This window comes from Hemitrygon akajei, chromosome 6 (genome assembly GCF_048418815.1).
Source record: "Hemitrygon akajei chromosome 6, sHemAka1.3, whole genome shotgun sequence".
NCBI classification, from domain to species: Eukaryota; Metazoa; Chordata; class Chondrichthyes; order Myliobatiformes; family Dasyatidae; genus Hemitrygon; species Hemitrygon akajei.
The window spans coordinates 68,270,174-68,286,773 of record NC_133129.1 but is presented as its reverse complement, the minus strand read 5'-3'; the positions used below and the strand labels follow the sequence as shown (position 1 = coordinate 68,286,773).

The 16,600-nt window shown below is 41.4% G+C and overlaps 1 protein-coding gene across 2 annotated transcripts in view; it reads right to left on the bottom strand.

Moving 5' to 3' along the window:
• Positions 1-16,161, bottom strand: part of musk (muscle, skeletal, receptor tyrosine kinase) — a 177,094-nt gene extending 160,933 nt beyond the window's left edge. For both annotated transcript variants that reach the window (XM_073048585.1, XM_073048584.1), the window contains exon 1: positions 15,971-16,161. In XM_073048585.1, the coding sequence (XP_072904686.1) occupies positions 15,971-16,055 (85 nt within the window). In that variant the 5' untranslated portion in view covers positions 16,056-16,161. The remainder of the gene's footprint in view (positions 1-15,970) is intronic.
• Between the last annotated feature and the right edge of the window lie 439 nt (positions 16,162-16,600).

The window sequence follows — 16,600 nt, the reverse complement described above, 5'->3', positions numbered from 1 at the left end:
TCTGCCTTTCTTTGTTTCCCTTTTCCTTTCATGTCCAAGAAGTGGTTAGGTTAAAATGAGATGAAATTAAAGCCAGTGATCTTACAGCAAAGATGGCACATGATAATTGCTGTTGTTAGAAACTTTCATACAGATCCTTCTCTAACGTAGATCTTGGAGAATCCACAAAGTAATTTGGACTGCTTTAAAAGTTCCTCCGGAGAGCTGGAAAACTGAAAGTCATGGTCCAAATTAAAAACCATCAAACTACAACTTGAAATGTTATTAATAACAACTTTCATATATTGCATATGCCTTTAATGAAGTATCCTAGGTGCTTTATGGCACTGTGGTGACAGGGAGAAAAATGGGCCATAAAAAGAGAGGACAGGTTAAAAGCTGGGTCAAAGAGGTAGATTTGAAGGAGATTCTTAAAGACAGGGAGAAGCAAAGGGAGGGAATTCCAGAAGGTAGGGCCCTGGTATTAGGGGGCTGTTATTGGTAAAGCGATCAAAATTAGAGATGAGGAAGAGGCCAGAATTGGCAAAGCAGTCAAAATGGAAAAATTTGTAAGGGTGGAGGCAACTATAGATATATATTTCATGTAACACATGATCTAATGGAAATATGTGATAAAGGCTAGATTATACTGTATTTAGTGTCTCATTTATTGTATTCATGTCTTAAGTAGGTATCACCCAGAACATTGTAGATACCAGGTTACTGAGAGTAAACCATGTGATTCAAACTATTTAAAAGGCAACCCTATTGAACTCTACCTCACCATTGCCACAGGCTATAGAAACACCTGTATATGAAAACATTAGACCTAGTTTCAGTCTGTTCCTAGGTCTGTAAACTTTAGCCTCTAATCCAAGAGCAGACTATTTTAACAGCTGAGGAGTTCAGTGATTTTGTTTTAGCAGTCACAATGGAAAGAAAGAAATCCTTTATATTGCATATGGTTTTCATGTGTATAAACAGGGCAAAATCCCATGAGGTTAAACTTAATACTTTATAAAATTCTTCCCAAATGAGCAAAAATTCAGATTTTTAATGATAATATTCATGGACCTCTAATTGATCCAAAATTTATTTTTGTTAGTTCCTTTTCCAAATGGAAGATTTTTAAAGGGAAATACTTGAACTTTATGGTTTGGGTAGGAGTGGAAAGATTAGTACTTCACTAATGGACCTATGTGTTTCTGGAGTACTTGCGCAAAGTATCAATAAGCATCCAGGAATCAATGGCAAAGAGTACACACCAGACTGGCTCCACATCCCCTCACATGGACACAACATTGCTTATGTTTATCAGATTGATTCCTGGGATGAGAGGGTTCATCAATGCAAAGAAACTTAGTAAGAGTGGCCTTTTACTACAGTTTAGAATAATGAGAAGGTATCTCATTACAATAAATAAGGGAGAGCGGTGGGGTCGTGAAAGTCTCTTTTATACCCTTTGGGAGTATCTTCACAAAAAGGACTACAGTGCTTCAAGAAGGCATTCACGAAGGGCAATTTAAGATAGACAGTACATACTAGACACAAAAGAATGCAGATGTTGCAATCTGGAGCTGCAGACAATCTGCTCAGGGAACTCAGCAGGTCAAGCAGCATCTGTGAGAGGAACGGACTTGTCCATACTTTGGATCAAAACCAGGCTGCAGGGTTTTGACTAGAAATGTCGACGATGTCTTTCCTCCCACAAATGGTCAGCTAAGTTCCTCCAACAGACTGACTGTGCACGCTAACTTTGTCAATAGCACCCAATTCCCGCGAATGATTTATTTTTTTAAATGAAGGCATCAGGGTCAATACCAACAATTATTTCCCATCCTCAGTTGAGAAGGTGATGATGAACTTCTGGAAGTGTTGCAGTCCTCCAATGGATATCTGTCCAGCACAGTTGTGTAGGGAATTCCAGAAGTAAAGTCCAATATTGAAGAATGAGAGCCCAGTACTTCCAAGTCAAGAAGCCTCATACCTTGTAAGAAAACCCAAAGGTGTTCCATGTGTATCTTGCACTTATCCTTCCTGGGTAGTTGTTGAGACCACCGATTTAGGAGACACAGTCAGAAAAAATACTGAGAGGCTGTTTCTTCTCACTAGAGAGGATACCATTTTGGGATAAAGGACTGTCCATTCATTACTGGGAAATGTTTGTCAATTCATCTTGCTAGTGAAGGCAGCCATGGCCGGAATCACTGAGTAACTTTAAAATCTTGTGTGTTTGACTCTGTTTTTCAAATCATGCTCATTATCATTGACATAGGTCGTGACGTTTGTTGTTTGATGGCACCAGTTACAGTGCGAAACATAAAATTTACAAGAAGTTACAATAAATAAATAGTGCAAAAGAGGAGTAGCGAAGTAGTGTTCATGAGTTCATGAACTGTTCAGAAATCTGGCGGTAAAGAGGAAGAAGCTAAAACGTTTAACGTGGAAGTTGCTGCATATTTGCAGTGTAACGTCAGGGATCACCAGCTGCTACACCTGACATTGCAACCACCAAATCAAGGCCTTGGAATTCTCTAACATAGATTGCATTTCTGCCTGGTTCCAGTTTCCCCTGGTTTCATGGACCTGCTATTGAACTCTGTGAGGAATCACTGTCAAAATCTTTCAGTTTATCCTCTGAAAATACAGTGAAGAGGCTACAGAACCAGTAACGATCTATACTAATGTCGCAGCTTTATAAAACTCTGGTTAGGGCACAGCTAGAGCATTGCATACAGCTTTGGTCGCCCCTTTATAAGAAGGATGTCGAGGCTTTGGAGAGGGTGCAGAAGGGGTTTACTAAGATGTTGCCTGGATTAGAGGGCATGTGCTATAACGAGAGGTTGGGCAAACTTGGGCTGTTTTCTCTGGAGAGGCAGAGGCTGAGGAAGATCTATAGAGGTTTCTAAGATTATGAGAGGCATAGATAGAGTAGACAGCGAGCATCTTTTTCCAAGTGTTGAAATGTCTAAGTTAAGGTGAGGAGGGTAATTTTAAAGGAGATGTGAGGGCAAGTATTTTACACAGAGAGTGGTGAGTGCTTGGAATGCGGTGCCTGGGGTGGGGCTAGAGGCAGAACACATTAGAGATTTTTAAGAGTTGTTTAGATAGGCAAATGAATCTGATGAAAGTGGAAGAATTTGGGCATTGTGTAGACAGAAGAAATTAGTTTAGTTAGCCATTTGATTACTAATTAATTGGTTCGGCAAAGCATTGTAGGCTGAAGGGCCTGTTCCAGTGCTGTACTGTTCTGTGTCCTAGATTATTTAACATGTAAAAACCTTCAAATTAAAACAACCTTCAATTTTTTTTTTGCTTGTGCTTTAGACCTTAGTCATTAGTGTCCCAGGCTTGCTCAGTTTTATGCTAGCATTTGTGATTTGATGTTATGCAGAGGCTTGGGCTAACAGTCTGAGAATATGAGTGCCAATTCCACTATGGCAACTGGGAATTTGAATTCAGATAATTGAAAAAATTTGGGAATTAGAAAGCTATTATCTGTAATGGAGACCTTGAAACGACGGATTGTTGTTGAAACACATCTGGTTCATTGTGTCCTTTGGGGAAAGAAATCTGCCATCCACTTAGGCTGTAAAGACTCCAGACCCACAGTTCTGTGTTTGACCCCTAAATGCCCTCTGAAATAGCCCAACAAGCTTCCCAGTCTCTGGACAATTAGAGATGGACAATAATGTGGCCTTGCCAACAATGCTTTTATCCGTTGAATGAATGTAATAACACCTGGATGGTTAAAGTCTGTTGCTCTTCCACAGCTCCTTAACTCTCACCATTAAGAAAATATTCCAGTATATTTATCTTGGATGCAAAGTGAATGACCTCACATTTCTCCATTTGAGCTCCATCTGCCCAGAGTTTTGTGTGGTGACTTCATCTGTCTATATCCCTTTGAAACTTCCTGTTTGTATCTACACAGTTTCCACTACATTTCTCACTTTTGCTCTTAAATATCTGGATAATGTTCCCTTTCCTCTAACACCTAACTTAACTCCCAAATGTATTTTCTTCCTCACTTGGAAAGTTCCAGAATACGCATTAAATATTTATACAGTAATTAATTCTTTATTTTTACAGAATTGCAGACAATATACTGCAGTGAATCAGACTATTCAGCCCAACCAGCCTTTTCTGGTGGTAGTCCTTTGCACAGTTCTTCTCTTACCTCTCTCTCTCTCTCTCTCTCTCTCTCTCTCTCTCTCTCTAGCCGTGTCTTTCTCTCTCTTCCCCCCCCCCCCATTAAACTCAGTGCACCTGCATTATATTAGTAATGACTTTTGTACATATTGTTGAGGTCATTTGAGAGGACTACAATGAATTCACACTTTTTGCTGGCATAATTGATGCAAAGAGTTATATTTTCAGCTTCTGGGATTTCCTGAACAGCATCAAGTCATATCTTAAGCCCCTGCCGTATTTCTCATGTCCCTTTTTGTTCATGCAGATCCAATTTGTCTTCCTCTTCCACTCATCCCTCAAACTGAGGGAATTGCTAAGAATTTCAGGAATGCTATATCCTGCATCTTTGTAGGGAGCAGAGAATGGAGAATTACATCATTAGTTTTACCATAAACCTAATACTTCTGTGGCAACAGCTAACACAGACTGACATCACAATCTAGCATTAATATGGCCTGTACCCATTGGCATATCCTGGATCATGAGAATGAGATTAGACTCTAAACACTCGTGAGCCTACTCTGCCACCCTAACCTCATTTACTCACCTTGATGTCATATTTCTATATCCCTGCTGATTAAGAAAATATTTTAGCTCTGCCATTCTCAGATGACACCGAGCCTATGAGAATCACATAGCACAGAAAGAGACCCTTGGGCTTTGTCAAAGACCATCCGTCTCGGTTAGTGGGTAGAGAATTTGTGTAGCTGGATGTCCCTGTGCTGAGATTTCCGAGCTTCAGTCCTATCCAGGATCACGTTGCTATAGGTTGGGAAGTGGCATATCTGCCTTTAGATGTCAGCTCACTAGTGGTGCAGGTAGGAGAGCATTACAAAGGGAAAAGAATAATTGGACAAAGGGATAGACTTTGGACCTCCTAGTCTTTGGGCAAGTAGGCATCTGAGATACATCCATTGGGTCCAAGTGCCCAATGCTCCCATGTAGATGAGTTGCCCACCAACAGATCCTCTACCAGTGTCTCACCAGCTGTGATTTCTACATTAATTCTGACATTGTAGTTTATGTACATTTTGACAATTAATGCTCAGAACAGCAAATTGCAGCACCAGCTAAGTAATATCTTCTCAGAAAAACAGAAGCAGAATCAGTTTTATTATCACTGGCATGTGTCGTGAAATTTGTTAACTTAGCGGCACCAGTACAATGCAATACATGGTAATATGGTAAGAAAAAAGGTAACTAAATCAGTAAGTATATGATGGCTGGCTCTTCGTTTGCGAAGATCAGGACGGAAGACAGTCCTCAGGGGCGACGGCATGATCATTAGTGACGGTAGAGGTGCCCCTTCTCCATCGCTGTAGGACTTTTCTCTTCCCACCTGCATTGCATAGGTTTATAGAGAGGATCGATGCACTTGGGCTGATTCCACACTCTAGGCCACGAGACGTTCCACAATGGCGCAGCGAGCTGTGATGACTGCAGCGACTGCACGGCGGTAGGTTGAATATTGGAGATTTCTGTTTCCTACACAGACTGCCTGGCAAGGCTAACAAGTCTCATCTACCCGGGTTTGGAACTGGAGTTGTCCTTCTTCTCGGCTGGCTGCCCAGCCTAGTTATACCACTGGACGCTCAGGTGTGCCATGACAGAGCAAACTCAGTAAGAACAGGGCGACCTTGAGAAGGCGTTGCTATGGACACAGTAGTGTAGGAGAGACCATATGCGAGTCACCTCCGGCATGGCAAGCCAAACAGTGGCCCTGTGGTGATCTCTACATTTGGAAAGGAGAGGCTATGGAAAACACTTCACCTTCCTTAAGTGAGTATGATATCCAGCCCAGGACTCACCCGTCCACTTCTGATCCTTCTATGATGAATAGTTCGTGTTCCCTCGTCTTAGCTTTCCTGAAGTCCACATTCAGCTCTTTTGTCTTACTGACATTGAATACAAGGTTGTTGCTGTGACACCACTCCACTAACTGGTATATCTCAATCCTTTCATCTCCATCTGAGATTCTATCAGCAATGATTGTATCATCAGCAAATTTATGGATGGAATTTGATCTATACCTAACCACACAGTCATGGGGATACAGGGAGTAGAGCAGTGGGCTAAGCACACACTCCTGAGGTACACTGGTCTTGATCAGAGCGAAGAGAAGATATTGTTACCAATCTGCACAGACTGTGGTCTTCCAGTCAGGAAGTCAAGGATCCAGTTGCAGAGGAAGGTACAGAGGCCCAGGTTCTGTAGCTTATCAATCAGGACTGTGGGATTGATGCTCTTAAACGCTGAGCTATAGTCAATGAACAGCATCCTGACACAATGTTTGTATCATCCAGGTGATCCAAGGCTGTGTGAAGAGCCATTGAGATTGCATCTGCTGTAGACTATTATGGCAAGAAGCAAATTGCAATAGATCCAGGTCCTTGCTGAGGCAGGAGTTCATTCTAGCCATGACCAACCTCTCAAAGCATTTCATCACCATAGATGGGAATGCTACTGGACGACAGTCGTTAAGGCAGCTCACCTAGTATAATTGCCTTCTTGGGCACTGATATAATTGTTGCCTTTTTGAAGCAGGTGGGAACTTCCGACTAAAGCAGTGAGAGGTTGAAAATGACTTTGAATACTCCTGCCCGTTAGTTGCCACAAGTTTTCAGAGCCCTACCAGGTACTCCGCTGGGGCCTGATGCCTTGTAAGGGTTCACCCTCCTGAAAGACAGCCTGACATTGGCCTCTGTAACAGTGATCACAGGGTTATCGGGTGCAGCAGGGATCTTCACAGCTGTATTTATATTCTCCCTTTCGACGTGGGCATAGAAGGCGTTGAGCTCATCTGGTAGTGAAGCATTGCTGCCAATCACGCTATTAGATATCGCTTTGCAGGAAGTAATGTGCTGCAAAGCCTGCCAGAGTTGACGTGCATCCGATGTCACCTCCAACCTCGCTCAGAATTGTTTCTTCACTCTTGAAATAGCCCTCCGTAAGTTATACCTGGTTTTCTTGTACAGGCATGGGTCACCAGACTTAAATGCCACAGATCTACCCTTCAGCAGATGGCGTATCTCCTGGTTCATTCATGGCTTTTGATTTAGGAATATAAAGAAAGTTTTTGTAGTCACACACTCATCCACACAGGTTTTAATGAAGTCAGGAACAACTGCAGCATATTCATCCAGATTCGAAGATGAATCCCTGAATACAGTCCAGTCCACCAATTCAAAGCTGTCCTGTAGGCACTCCTGTGTTTCCCTTGTCCAAACCTTCTTGGTTCTCACTACTGGTGCTGAAGTCTTCAGTCTCTGCCTGTACTCAGGGAGTAGAAGTACAGCCAGGTGATCAGACTTCCTGAAGTGAGGGCGTGGAATAGCACAGTAGGTATTCTTGATGGTGGTGTAGCAATGGTCCAGTGTGTTGTTTCCTCTGGTACTACAAGTGATTTGTTGATGGAAATTATTTAATGTCTTTTTCAAGCTGGCCTGGTTAAAATGACCCAAAATGATGGTGAAAGTGTCAGAGTGTGCTGTTTTGTGCATGTTGATCCCATTGCTCAGATCGTCTAGAGCCTGTTTGACTTTGGCCTGAGGTGGAATGTATACTGCTAACAAAATGATTGCTGAAATCTCTTACAGCAGCTAAAATGGACCGCACTTAATTACGAGATATTCCAGGTCTGGGGAGCAGAATTGGGACAACACTGATACATTTGTGCACCAAGAGGAGTTGATCATGAGACATACACCTCCACCTCCGCTTCTGTGAGACTCTACAGTCCTATCCTGACGGTGTATAGTGAAGCCGGCTGTGGTGATATCACGTGTCAGAACGTGATTGGACAGAGTTCTGAGCATGCACAGAAATGACAGAATGATCGAGAAGTTTGTATGGTTAAAAACATGACTTGGTTGCTGTTGTAAATAAAAGTTCTAGTTCTATTCTTCCAGAATATGTTTTGTTATTAGAAACCCGCGGTATGTATAAAGAACACAACATGGTGTCAGAAGCCGGTCTAGAAGAATAATATGGCAATGGAAGAAAATTGAAAAAAAAAGTGCAAACTTTTTTAGTGTTTGCTAACAGCTTTAAAAATGAAAGTTTTGCAATCCCCATCGACGCTTCAGCTGATTGGAAACGTTGCTGAAAACTGGAGAAGATTTAAACAGCATTTTGAAATTTATTTATCGGCGATCGGAGCAGAAAATAAATCGGAAAAAACAAAAGTAGTGATCCTACTCCATGTGATTGGAGACGACGCAGTTAAGGTATATAACCATTTTACTTTTGAGAATGGAGATAAAAGCGATAATGGACAGATTTGATGCATTTTGCATACCGAAGCACAATGTGACGTATGAACGGTACAAATTCTTTACCTGTTGGCAGAGTAAACCTGTTTGACCTGTTGGTCAAACGATTGATCAATTTGTGACCGAGTTGAGAAACTGCAGTAAAACATGCGAGTTTACAGGGCTGATGGACTCCCTCATTAAAGACAATTGTTTGCGGCATTCTGGACAATGCTCTGACAGAAAGACCCTTAAAAGAACCAGACGTAGATTTGGAAAAAGCTTTGAGACCGTGACATCACAGGGTAAAGGGCTTTTCATTGAGAGCTGCGTAGACACCGTAGAAAAACGTAAACATGTTAGAAAAAATAATAAAATGGCAACAAAACTGACAGAGAGCAACAACGTCATCTGAAAGAAAAAAATTTGTGATCATTGTGGGTGGGAGCACTGACCTAAAAAGTGTCCAGTGTATGGAAAAATGTGCCATCACTGTGGTAAGATCAATCATTTTTCACCCTGTTGCAGAAGTAGAAAGAAAATAAAATAAGTAAATTCAGTGCTTGAAAATGAACTTGAGGAGCTTTATGTGATGTGCTTTGTGAAAATAAAGTAAGAACGACTGGACTATGCCATTGCAAGTGAACCAAACTAATATTCTGTTTAAATAGGATACTGGAGCACAAGTAAATGTTCTTGTAGAATCTGAGTTTAATGCATTAAAGCCAAGACCAAAGTTACATCAGACAAATATAAAAGTGACTGGGTATTCAGATGCAGACATTCTAGTTAAAGGTACATGTGTGGCAAAAGTATCACACAGAAATATTGAGCACACACTTTTATTTGTGGTCGTGCCAAAAAATGTACAGTCAATGCTGAGTCTATCTGCCTGTGAGAGACTGAATTTGGTGAAAAGAGTCTTAGTCCTGGACAGTGACACAGAATCAGATTACAGTGACTTGATGAAAGAGAGGGAGAGAACAGTATTTGATTCCAACATGGCAAAAGTAAAAGAAGTCATAAAGAAAGATCCCAGACCCATCCCTTTGTTACCATCTGACAAAGCATTGCCACCAAAACCAAACTTGCCGGTACAGTACAATACTGATCTGAAGCCAAAGAGTGACAAGAATCAGGATCCAACTGAAGAAGAGAAAGCACAAGTGAAGGAATTGAGAAGTTTTATTGAAATGATGAAGTCTCAGCACAAAAAAGAGATTACGCAGTTAATGAATGAATTGTGATTTCTTCTCAAAGACCTCAAGAAAGAGCCAACTTCAGAGTTTCCGTTAACTGATGCAGACCAGGAAAAACATGAAAATAACAATGAGACGCAAGAACTGTGTAAACCACTTAGAAGGTCTACTTGTGTTTGTAAACCCTCAGAAAGACTGATAGAGACATGTTAAATTATGCATTTGTTATGATCTATGTTGCTAATTGTTTTTCTTTTTAAGGAAAGGAAGTTGTGGTGATATCACGTGTCAGAACATGATTGGACAGAGTTCTGAGCATGCACAGAAATGACAGAATGATCGAGAAGTTTGTATGGTTAAAAACGTGGTTTGGTTGCTGTTGTAAATAAAAGTTCTACTTCTATTCTTCCAGAATATGTTTTGTTATTAGAAACCCACGGTACGTATAAAGAACACAACACCGGCAATCTGATTCGCTATGCTCGGTACAGAAGGGGTTAACAGGTTTCCACGAAACTAAAGGTGCAAACATTTCTAATGACCCTCTGATAGAGCACCCTAGCTTTGAGATCTTTGATTTTATTTCCTAAAGATGGTACTTTTGCCAGCAAGATCATCAGTATTGGGAGTTGAAACCCCATTTTCTTAAACGCATCCATATCCCTGATCGGCAGCCACATTTCCTTCGAGGAGTCTGACGAGACATACAGCCACAATCCGCATTGTTTCCATCAGTTTTACTCAGTGATAGATTGTTCAATTGTATTAAAACATCTTTATTAACTGTATAGACTTTGGAAGCAATTGTGATTCTCAGCTGTATCAGGCTGAAACGGGAATATTTAATCGTATCTATCAAGCTGCATTGCAATAAGATCACCTTCAAGGTGCCCCGGAAGTACATCAAATCTGTTGGATGCAGCCTTAAAGGCACGCTGGATGCTTAGGAGAGAGGTCAAGAAGCATTGCACACTAAATGTAGAGATCAGAAATGCCTTCCTCCAAAAAGCTGTAATCAATGTCATTGCCAAGGCTCTCTGTTATTGAAAGCCTGACTACTATATACCTTATTCACCACCTTAACTACCTTCAAAGACTTTCAGACTTCTATATTGCTCTGTTTTGGTACATTTCTTCATCAATTCTCCCTAATGTTCTAACATATATTGTGGATGTTCAACCCTTCTTTGTCCTCTCACACTAATCAGGATTAAATACCAAATGCCATTGCTCGGCCATGTTAACAGCTGATCAACATCATTCTGTACCCTGTGAAAATTCTCTTCACTCACAACAACACAAAAATGAATTAGTTTCATCTACAAATTTACCAATCATACCTCTTACAATCATATTCCAATCCTTAATGCAATTATACGCAATACAGATTCCAGCCCAATCGCTGAGGTACACTCTGGTCACAATCACAAAACAACTCTATACCACCACTAACTACACCAGCACATTCTGGATTCAGTGCACCAATTCACCCTGAATAGCATGAGTACTGATATTTTTCAACTCGTTTCTCATGTCAGACTTTGTCGAAGACTTACTAAAGTCCGTATAGACTACATCCAGCACATTATCCTCATTAATATATTTCATTACTTCTTTGTTAAAAAAAAGATTAATTAATTAAGCCAAGGAGATTTATTCACTGTTAAGACATCTTAGACTTTTAATATGTCATCCTTTTTAATGATAAATTAATCTAAGATTACACTAGTTCACTCTCTGAATTTACTAATTACAATGTTGTTCTCCTTTCGCAAAGGAATCATCATAAAAAGGCTGAAAAGGGAGCCTTGGCATTGGCATTGATCACAGCTTTTTCAATGTTCTTGCATCTTGCATTCAATGATCTGCACAAGAAAATGGGTATCAGTCTGAACTCAGTTCAACACCCTAGCTAAAGGATAGTACTCCTAATATTCCAGAATCGCATCTCTACAGGGGAGATTACATCCTACAAAGTGAAATCTAACATGAACGTCAATGATGGTTCACTCCCAGCTGAGCTCAGCACCTTGTATGCAAGCTTTGAGAGGGAGAGGAACCCTACAGCTATGAGGATCCCTGCACCATCCAATGACCATGTGATCTCTGTCTTAGAGCCCAATGTCAGAATGTCTCTCAAGAGAGTAAATCCTTGCAAGGTGGCAGGCCCTGATGGACGACCTAGCAGGGCTCTGAAAACTAATGCCAACCAACTGCCAGGTGTGTTCAAAGACACTTCCAATCTCTTATTGCTACAGTTGGAAGTTCCCACCTGCTTCAAAGGGGCAACAACCATACCAGTGCCCAAAAAGAGCAGGGTGAGCTGCTTTAAATGACTATCATCCAGTCACACTCACATCTCTGGTGATGAAGTGCTTTGAGAGACTGGGAGAGGCTAGAGACAACTCCTGTCTCACCTAGGAGCTGGACCCACTGCGATTTGCCTATTGCCACAGAAGGCCCACAGTGGATACAATCTCATTGGCTTTTCGTGCAGCCTTGGGTCACCTGGACAATACTTAAGTCAGGATGCTGCTTATTGACTACAGCTCAGCATTAAACACAATCATTCCTACATTTCTGATCAAAAAGCTCCAAAACCTGGGCCTCTGTACCTCCCTCTGCAACTGGATGCTCGACTTCCTCACCAGAAGACCCCAAACTGTATGGGTTGGAATTAGCATCTCCACCTTGCTGACAATCAACGATGGTGTACCTCAAGGATGTGTGCTTAGCCTACTGTTCTACTCTCTAACCACCTACGACTGTGTGGCTAGGCACAGCTCAAATGCTATCTATAAATCTGATGGTGACACAGTTATCATTGGCAGAATTTTGAATGGTGATGAGAGGGTGTATAGGAATGAGATAGATCAGCTGGTTGAGGGCGTCACAGCAACAACCTTGCACTCAATGTCAGCAAAACCAAAGCACTGATTGTGGACTTCAGAAAGGGTAAGATAAGGGAATACACATCAGTCCTCGTAGAGGGATCAGAAATGGAAAGGGTGAGCTATTTCAAGCTACTGTGTGTCGACATCTCTGAGAATATATCTTGCGCCCAGCATATTGATTCAGTTACGAAGAAGGCATGACAGCAGCTATAATTCATTAGGAATTTTGAGGAGATTTAGTATGTCACCAAAGACACTCCCAAATTTCTACAGGTGCACCATGGACAGCATTCTAACTGGCTGCAACACCTGCATTTATGGAGGGGACCTAGTGTACAGGATCAACATAAGCTGCAGAAAGTTGTAAACTCAGTCAATTCCATCATGGACACTAGCCTCCCCAGCATCCAGGACAGCCAGATTTAAGGTGCAATGTCTCTAAAAGGTGGCATCCATCATTAAAGATCCCCATTTCCCAGGATATGCCCTCTTCTCATTGGCACCACTAGGAAGGAGGTACAGGAGCCTGAAGGCACACGCTCAACGGTTCAGGAGCAGCTTCTTCCCCTCTGAATGGAAATTGAACCCGTGAACACTACCTCGCTAATCTCTTTTTCTCTTTTAGCTCTACTTATTTAATTTAACTTTAAAAGAATATACACACTTCCTACTGTAATTTACAGTTTTTAGTATTATGAATTGCACTTTACTGCTGCTGCATAACAACACATTTGGCAACATTTGCTGGTGCTATTAAACCTAATTCTGATTCTGATTCTGATTGAATTCCTATGTGATTAATGACACTTCTAATAAAGGAAATTTATAAAAGGAGACAACATTAATACAGATTCTTGTGAATTAGAAACTCCTAAATTTCATCTTAAGTTAGTTCTGTTGACTTACACACCCTTCCTTTCAAGACCCTACATATAGAATGACACAAACTTTGGTCAAATATTATGATTTTAGAGTGCATAAGTCTGTTTGAACGTGGGACTATTGGAGACATTTGGAGTAGAGGATCATAATATTAACTCAGCTCATCTACTAGGGATCTGTTAGAGCTGTTAATATTGATTCTGATCATGAGAGGTTGTGATATACAAATTGGCTATTGTGTTTCATACATGGTAAGTTACTGCACTTAGTATGTTGGGATGTTCTGAAAGGAGCTGTAGAATACTTGTCGTCACTGCTTGTGTTAAACATTTCTCTCTGACTTACAATATTTGTTATTAAACCTTCAGACTCTAAGTAAATCTTAACAGAACACAGAAGTTTTTTTGTTAAAATTGGGTCTTAACAATGGCCCCAACAATCCCTGTTTCCTTTTGCTAACTTTACCACAGAAATCTGACATCATACATGGCGGCCTATCTCTCTTTTCCCTTGTTCTGACTGCCCGAATGTGATACCTTATCCAGCGTCCAGAGAATTAATGGGGGTGGGATCCAGGGAGGAGAGTGTGTGGATGAGACTGTGAGTCAAAATCTGCCTACTTTAATGCATGTCGTCAGTTCCATCTCTGCTGGTCAACTAGTCTACCTTGGCACTGAGCAGGGAGTGGGTCGCTGATGTTGGGTGTGAGATGAACTTTAGGCAGAGTATGAGTGAGAACTGCTCTGCTCTTTATCAAAAGATTCCCAAGCGTTTCATTTCTACTTAATGGAGTAGATGGGGCTTGGGTTCAAATCATCTGAGAAACAGCACTTATATTCCCTTTGTGTTGCACTAGAGTGTGGGCATAGAGAGTTTATATGCTGTTTACTAGTTTGACAGATCCTGTACTCAAATGGGAAGGGACCTCAGGCTGCCCCAAACCCCAAAACATCAGAATGAGGCCAGGGAAGGGCTGCCATTTGGGAGGAGCAGAAGCGGAACAATCTGTAGGCATTCTTGAAGGAAGTGTAAGTGATGGGAAAGGGTTAAGCTTTCTCTGTCCATATTGAGAGCTGAAGCAGCCATTTATCTCTCTGGAACCAATCACTCCTGCTCTTCTCACACCGCCTGCCTCAGAACAACCCAGGCGTCTACAGTGAGCTTTAAAACAGGACTGGCAAGCACACTACAGAGCCCAGAGCTCTCCTCGCCTCTGTAGCCAGGTAGTCTGATGCCTGGATAACTGTTGCAAATGACAGTTGCTCAGTCCAGTGGGTAGGGGGGATGGATAAGGGTTACCTTTTGCCTATTTCACCTTTTGACTTTCTTCCTCTAAAACCAACTCCTTCTGTTGTCCTACAATTCTTTCAGAGGATATCTAGGCTTCTTTTTTCATTGTTAGTCTTATGGCTTCAAAGTTCAAACTATGTATACATTATATGACCTCAAGATTCGTCTCCTTACAGTCAGCCACAAAACAAAGGAACCCAAAACAGCCCATAAAGAAAAGCCCATCAAACTCCCGATATGCAGAGAGAACAATACAGTAAGCAAATAACATTCAGAATGAAAGTGAGTTCACAGACGCAAAGCCCAGAGTAGGCCACAGCCTCAGCCCCAGCGCAGAGCTGAGTAAATGCCTCGGAGTAGGAAGCACAACCGGACCCTCCTCTGGTCCTGATACCCAGCCTTTCCAATCTGACCTGGCGTTCAAATTGTCTAAACATTGTTCCTCATTCCAGGACCTGGACCCTGTCACTTTGATACATTCTCGGCCTGGACCCTGCCTTCATGTTTCGGCCTGTAGCCAGCCTTTCCAAATCAGCCTGGTGCTTAGATCGATCAAACCACAGGCCCTTCCTTGGTTTAGGTGGACGGACATTGACTTCTCCTCAGCCCAACTTTGCCTTGCCTTGACTTCACCTCACCTTTGCCTGTTCGACTCTCAACTCTTCCTTGCCTCTGCCCACCTCTTCATTGTTTCTGGTGATCATTTACCATAAATTTTACCCAAAAGCATGTTATTATTGAAGTATTTAGTTATATTCTTTGTTTTGCTCACCAGCACCATCTTAAAGAGAGTGGTTCCCTTAATGGTCACTTGAAATCAAACACACAGGACAAGCTGTTGTAAGCAGCAAACTTCCCAGGCTATTACTCCTGCTACAGATTGACTGGCAATTCTAGATCAATCATACCAAAGATGATTTGGTGTAGTTAATTGACGAACTATTGCATAGATTAGCATTCTCTATTTAATATATAATTAACACAATATTCCACTCTGATAAACTTTGGTAATAAATAATCAAAGAACATCTATCAGAGGAGACCTCAAGCAATAGGCATATTGTACTGAGCCACAGAGTATCCTGCTTTTCCCTGGCCTTGTGCTATTTTAACCAACCATTGCATCTTGTTTCAAATAAATCAAGTTTATTACCTACTGGTAGATAAATTAACTCATAAACCGGTAGTCCAAAAGGTTGTTGAGAAACTGTACACAAAAATCTCCACCAAATACAAAGCAATCACTTAATTTAAATGAAACAATTCAGTGACTGAAGCAAACCTTTGGGAAGGCTCCCGCCAGCTGAGCCCCCGGCTATCATAAGGAAGATCATCAGGAGTGGAATGTCGGCTGGGGTAAAGTTCATGATGAGCGCCGATTAGAAGTGATTTTTTTCTGCCCAACAGGCCGAAAACACCCTTGTATCCTGTGTTCAAATCAGAGTTTTAAAAAGTTAGCTTCTCAGGACTCACTGACAGACCCGTAAAGAGGCCCAGGCTGATCAAAGTATAAATAGGAAATTTCAAAAGACTGGGGCTGAGAAGTGATGGACGTGAGCAGATGGTCCTTATCCTCTCCAGCTATCTGCTGGCATGTAAGCTTACTGCCTCCTGTATCAAGAGTAAATGGATCTCTCTTTTAGGCAGCCATGGATTAATCTCAACAATAGGCTTTTGCTAACTTTTCCAATATATTAAATCATCTGTCAGATATAACAAGCCTCCAATTTTCAGTTAGCAATATCACGGTTCAAATCGATTTGGGTCGCTTTAATTAGATTTGGCCATTACTCCGTTGACCTCTTTTGAAATATCTTCTTACACTGAATCCACTAGCCTTTGTGTGGAGTTCCACCTGTTTCCTGATTGATGGTGGGTGTAGATTTATTTTGGATTGGGAATGCTGTATTAT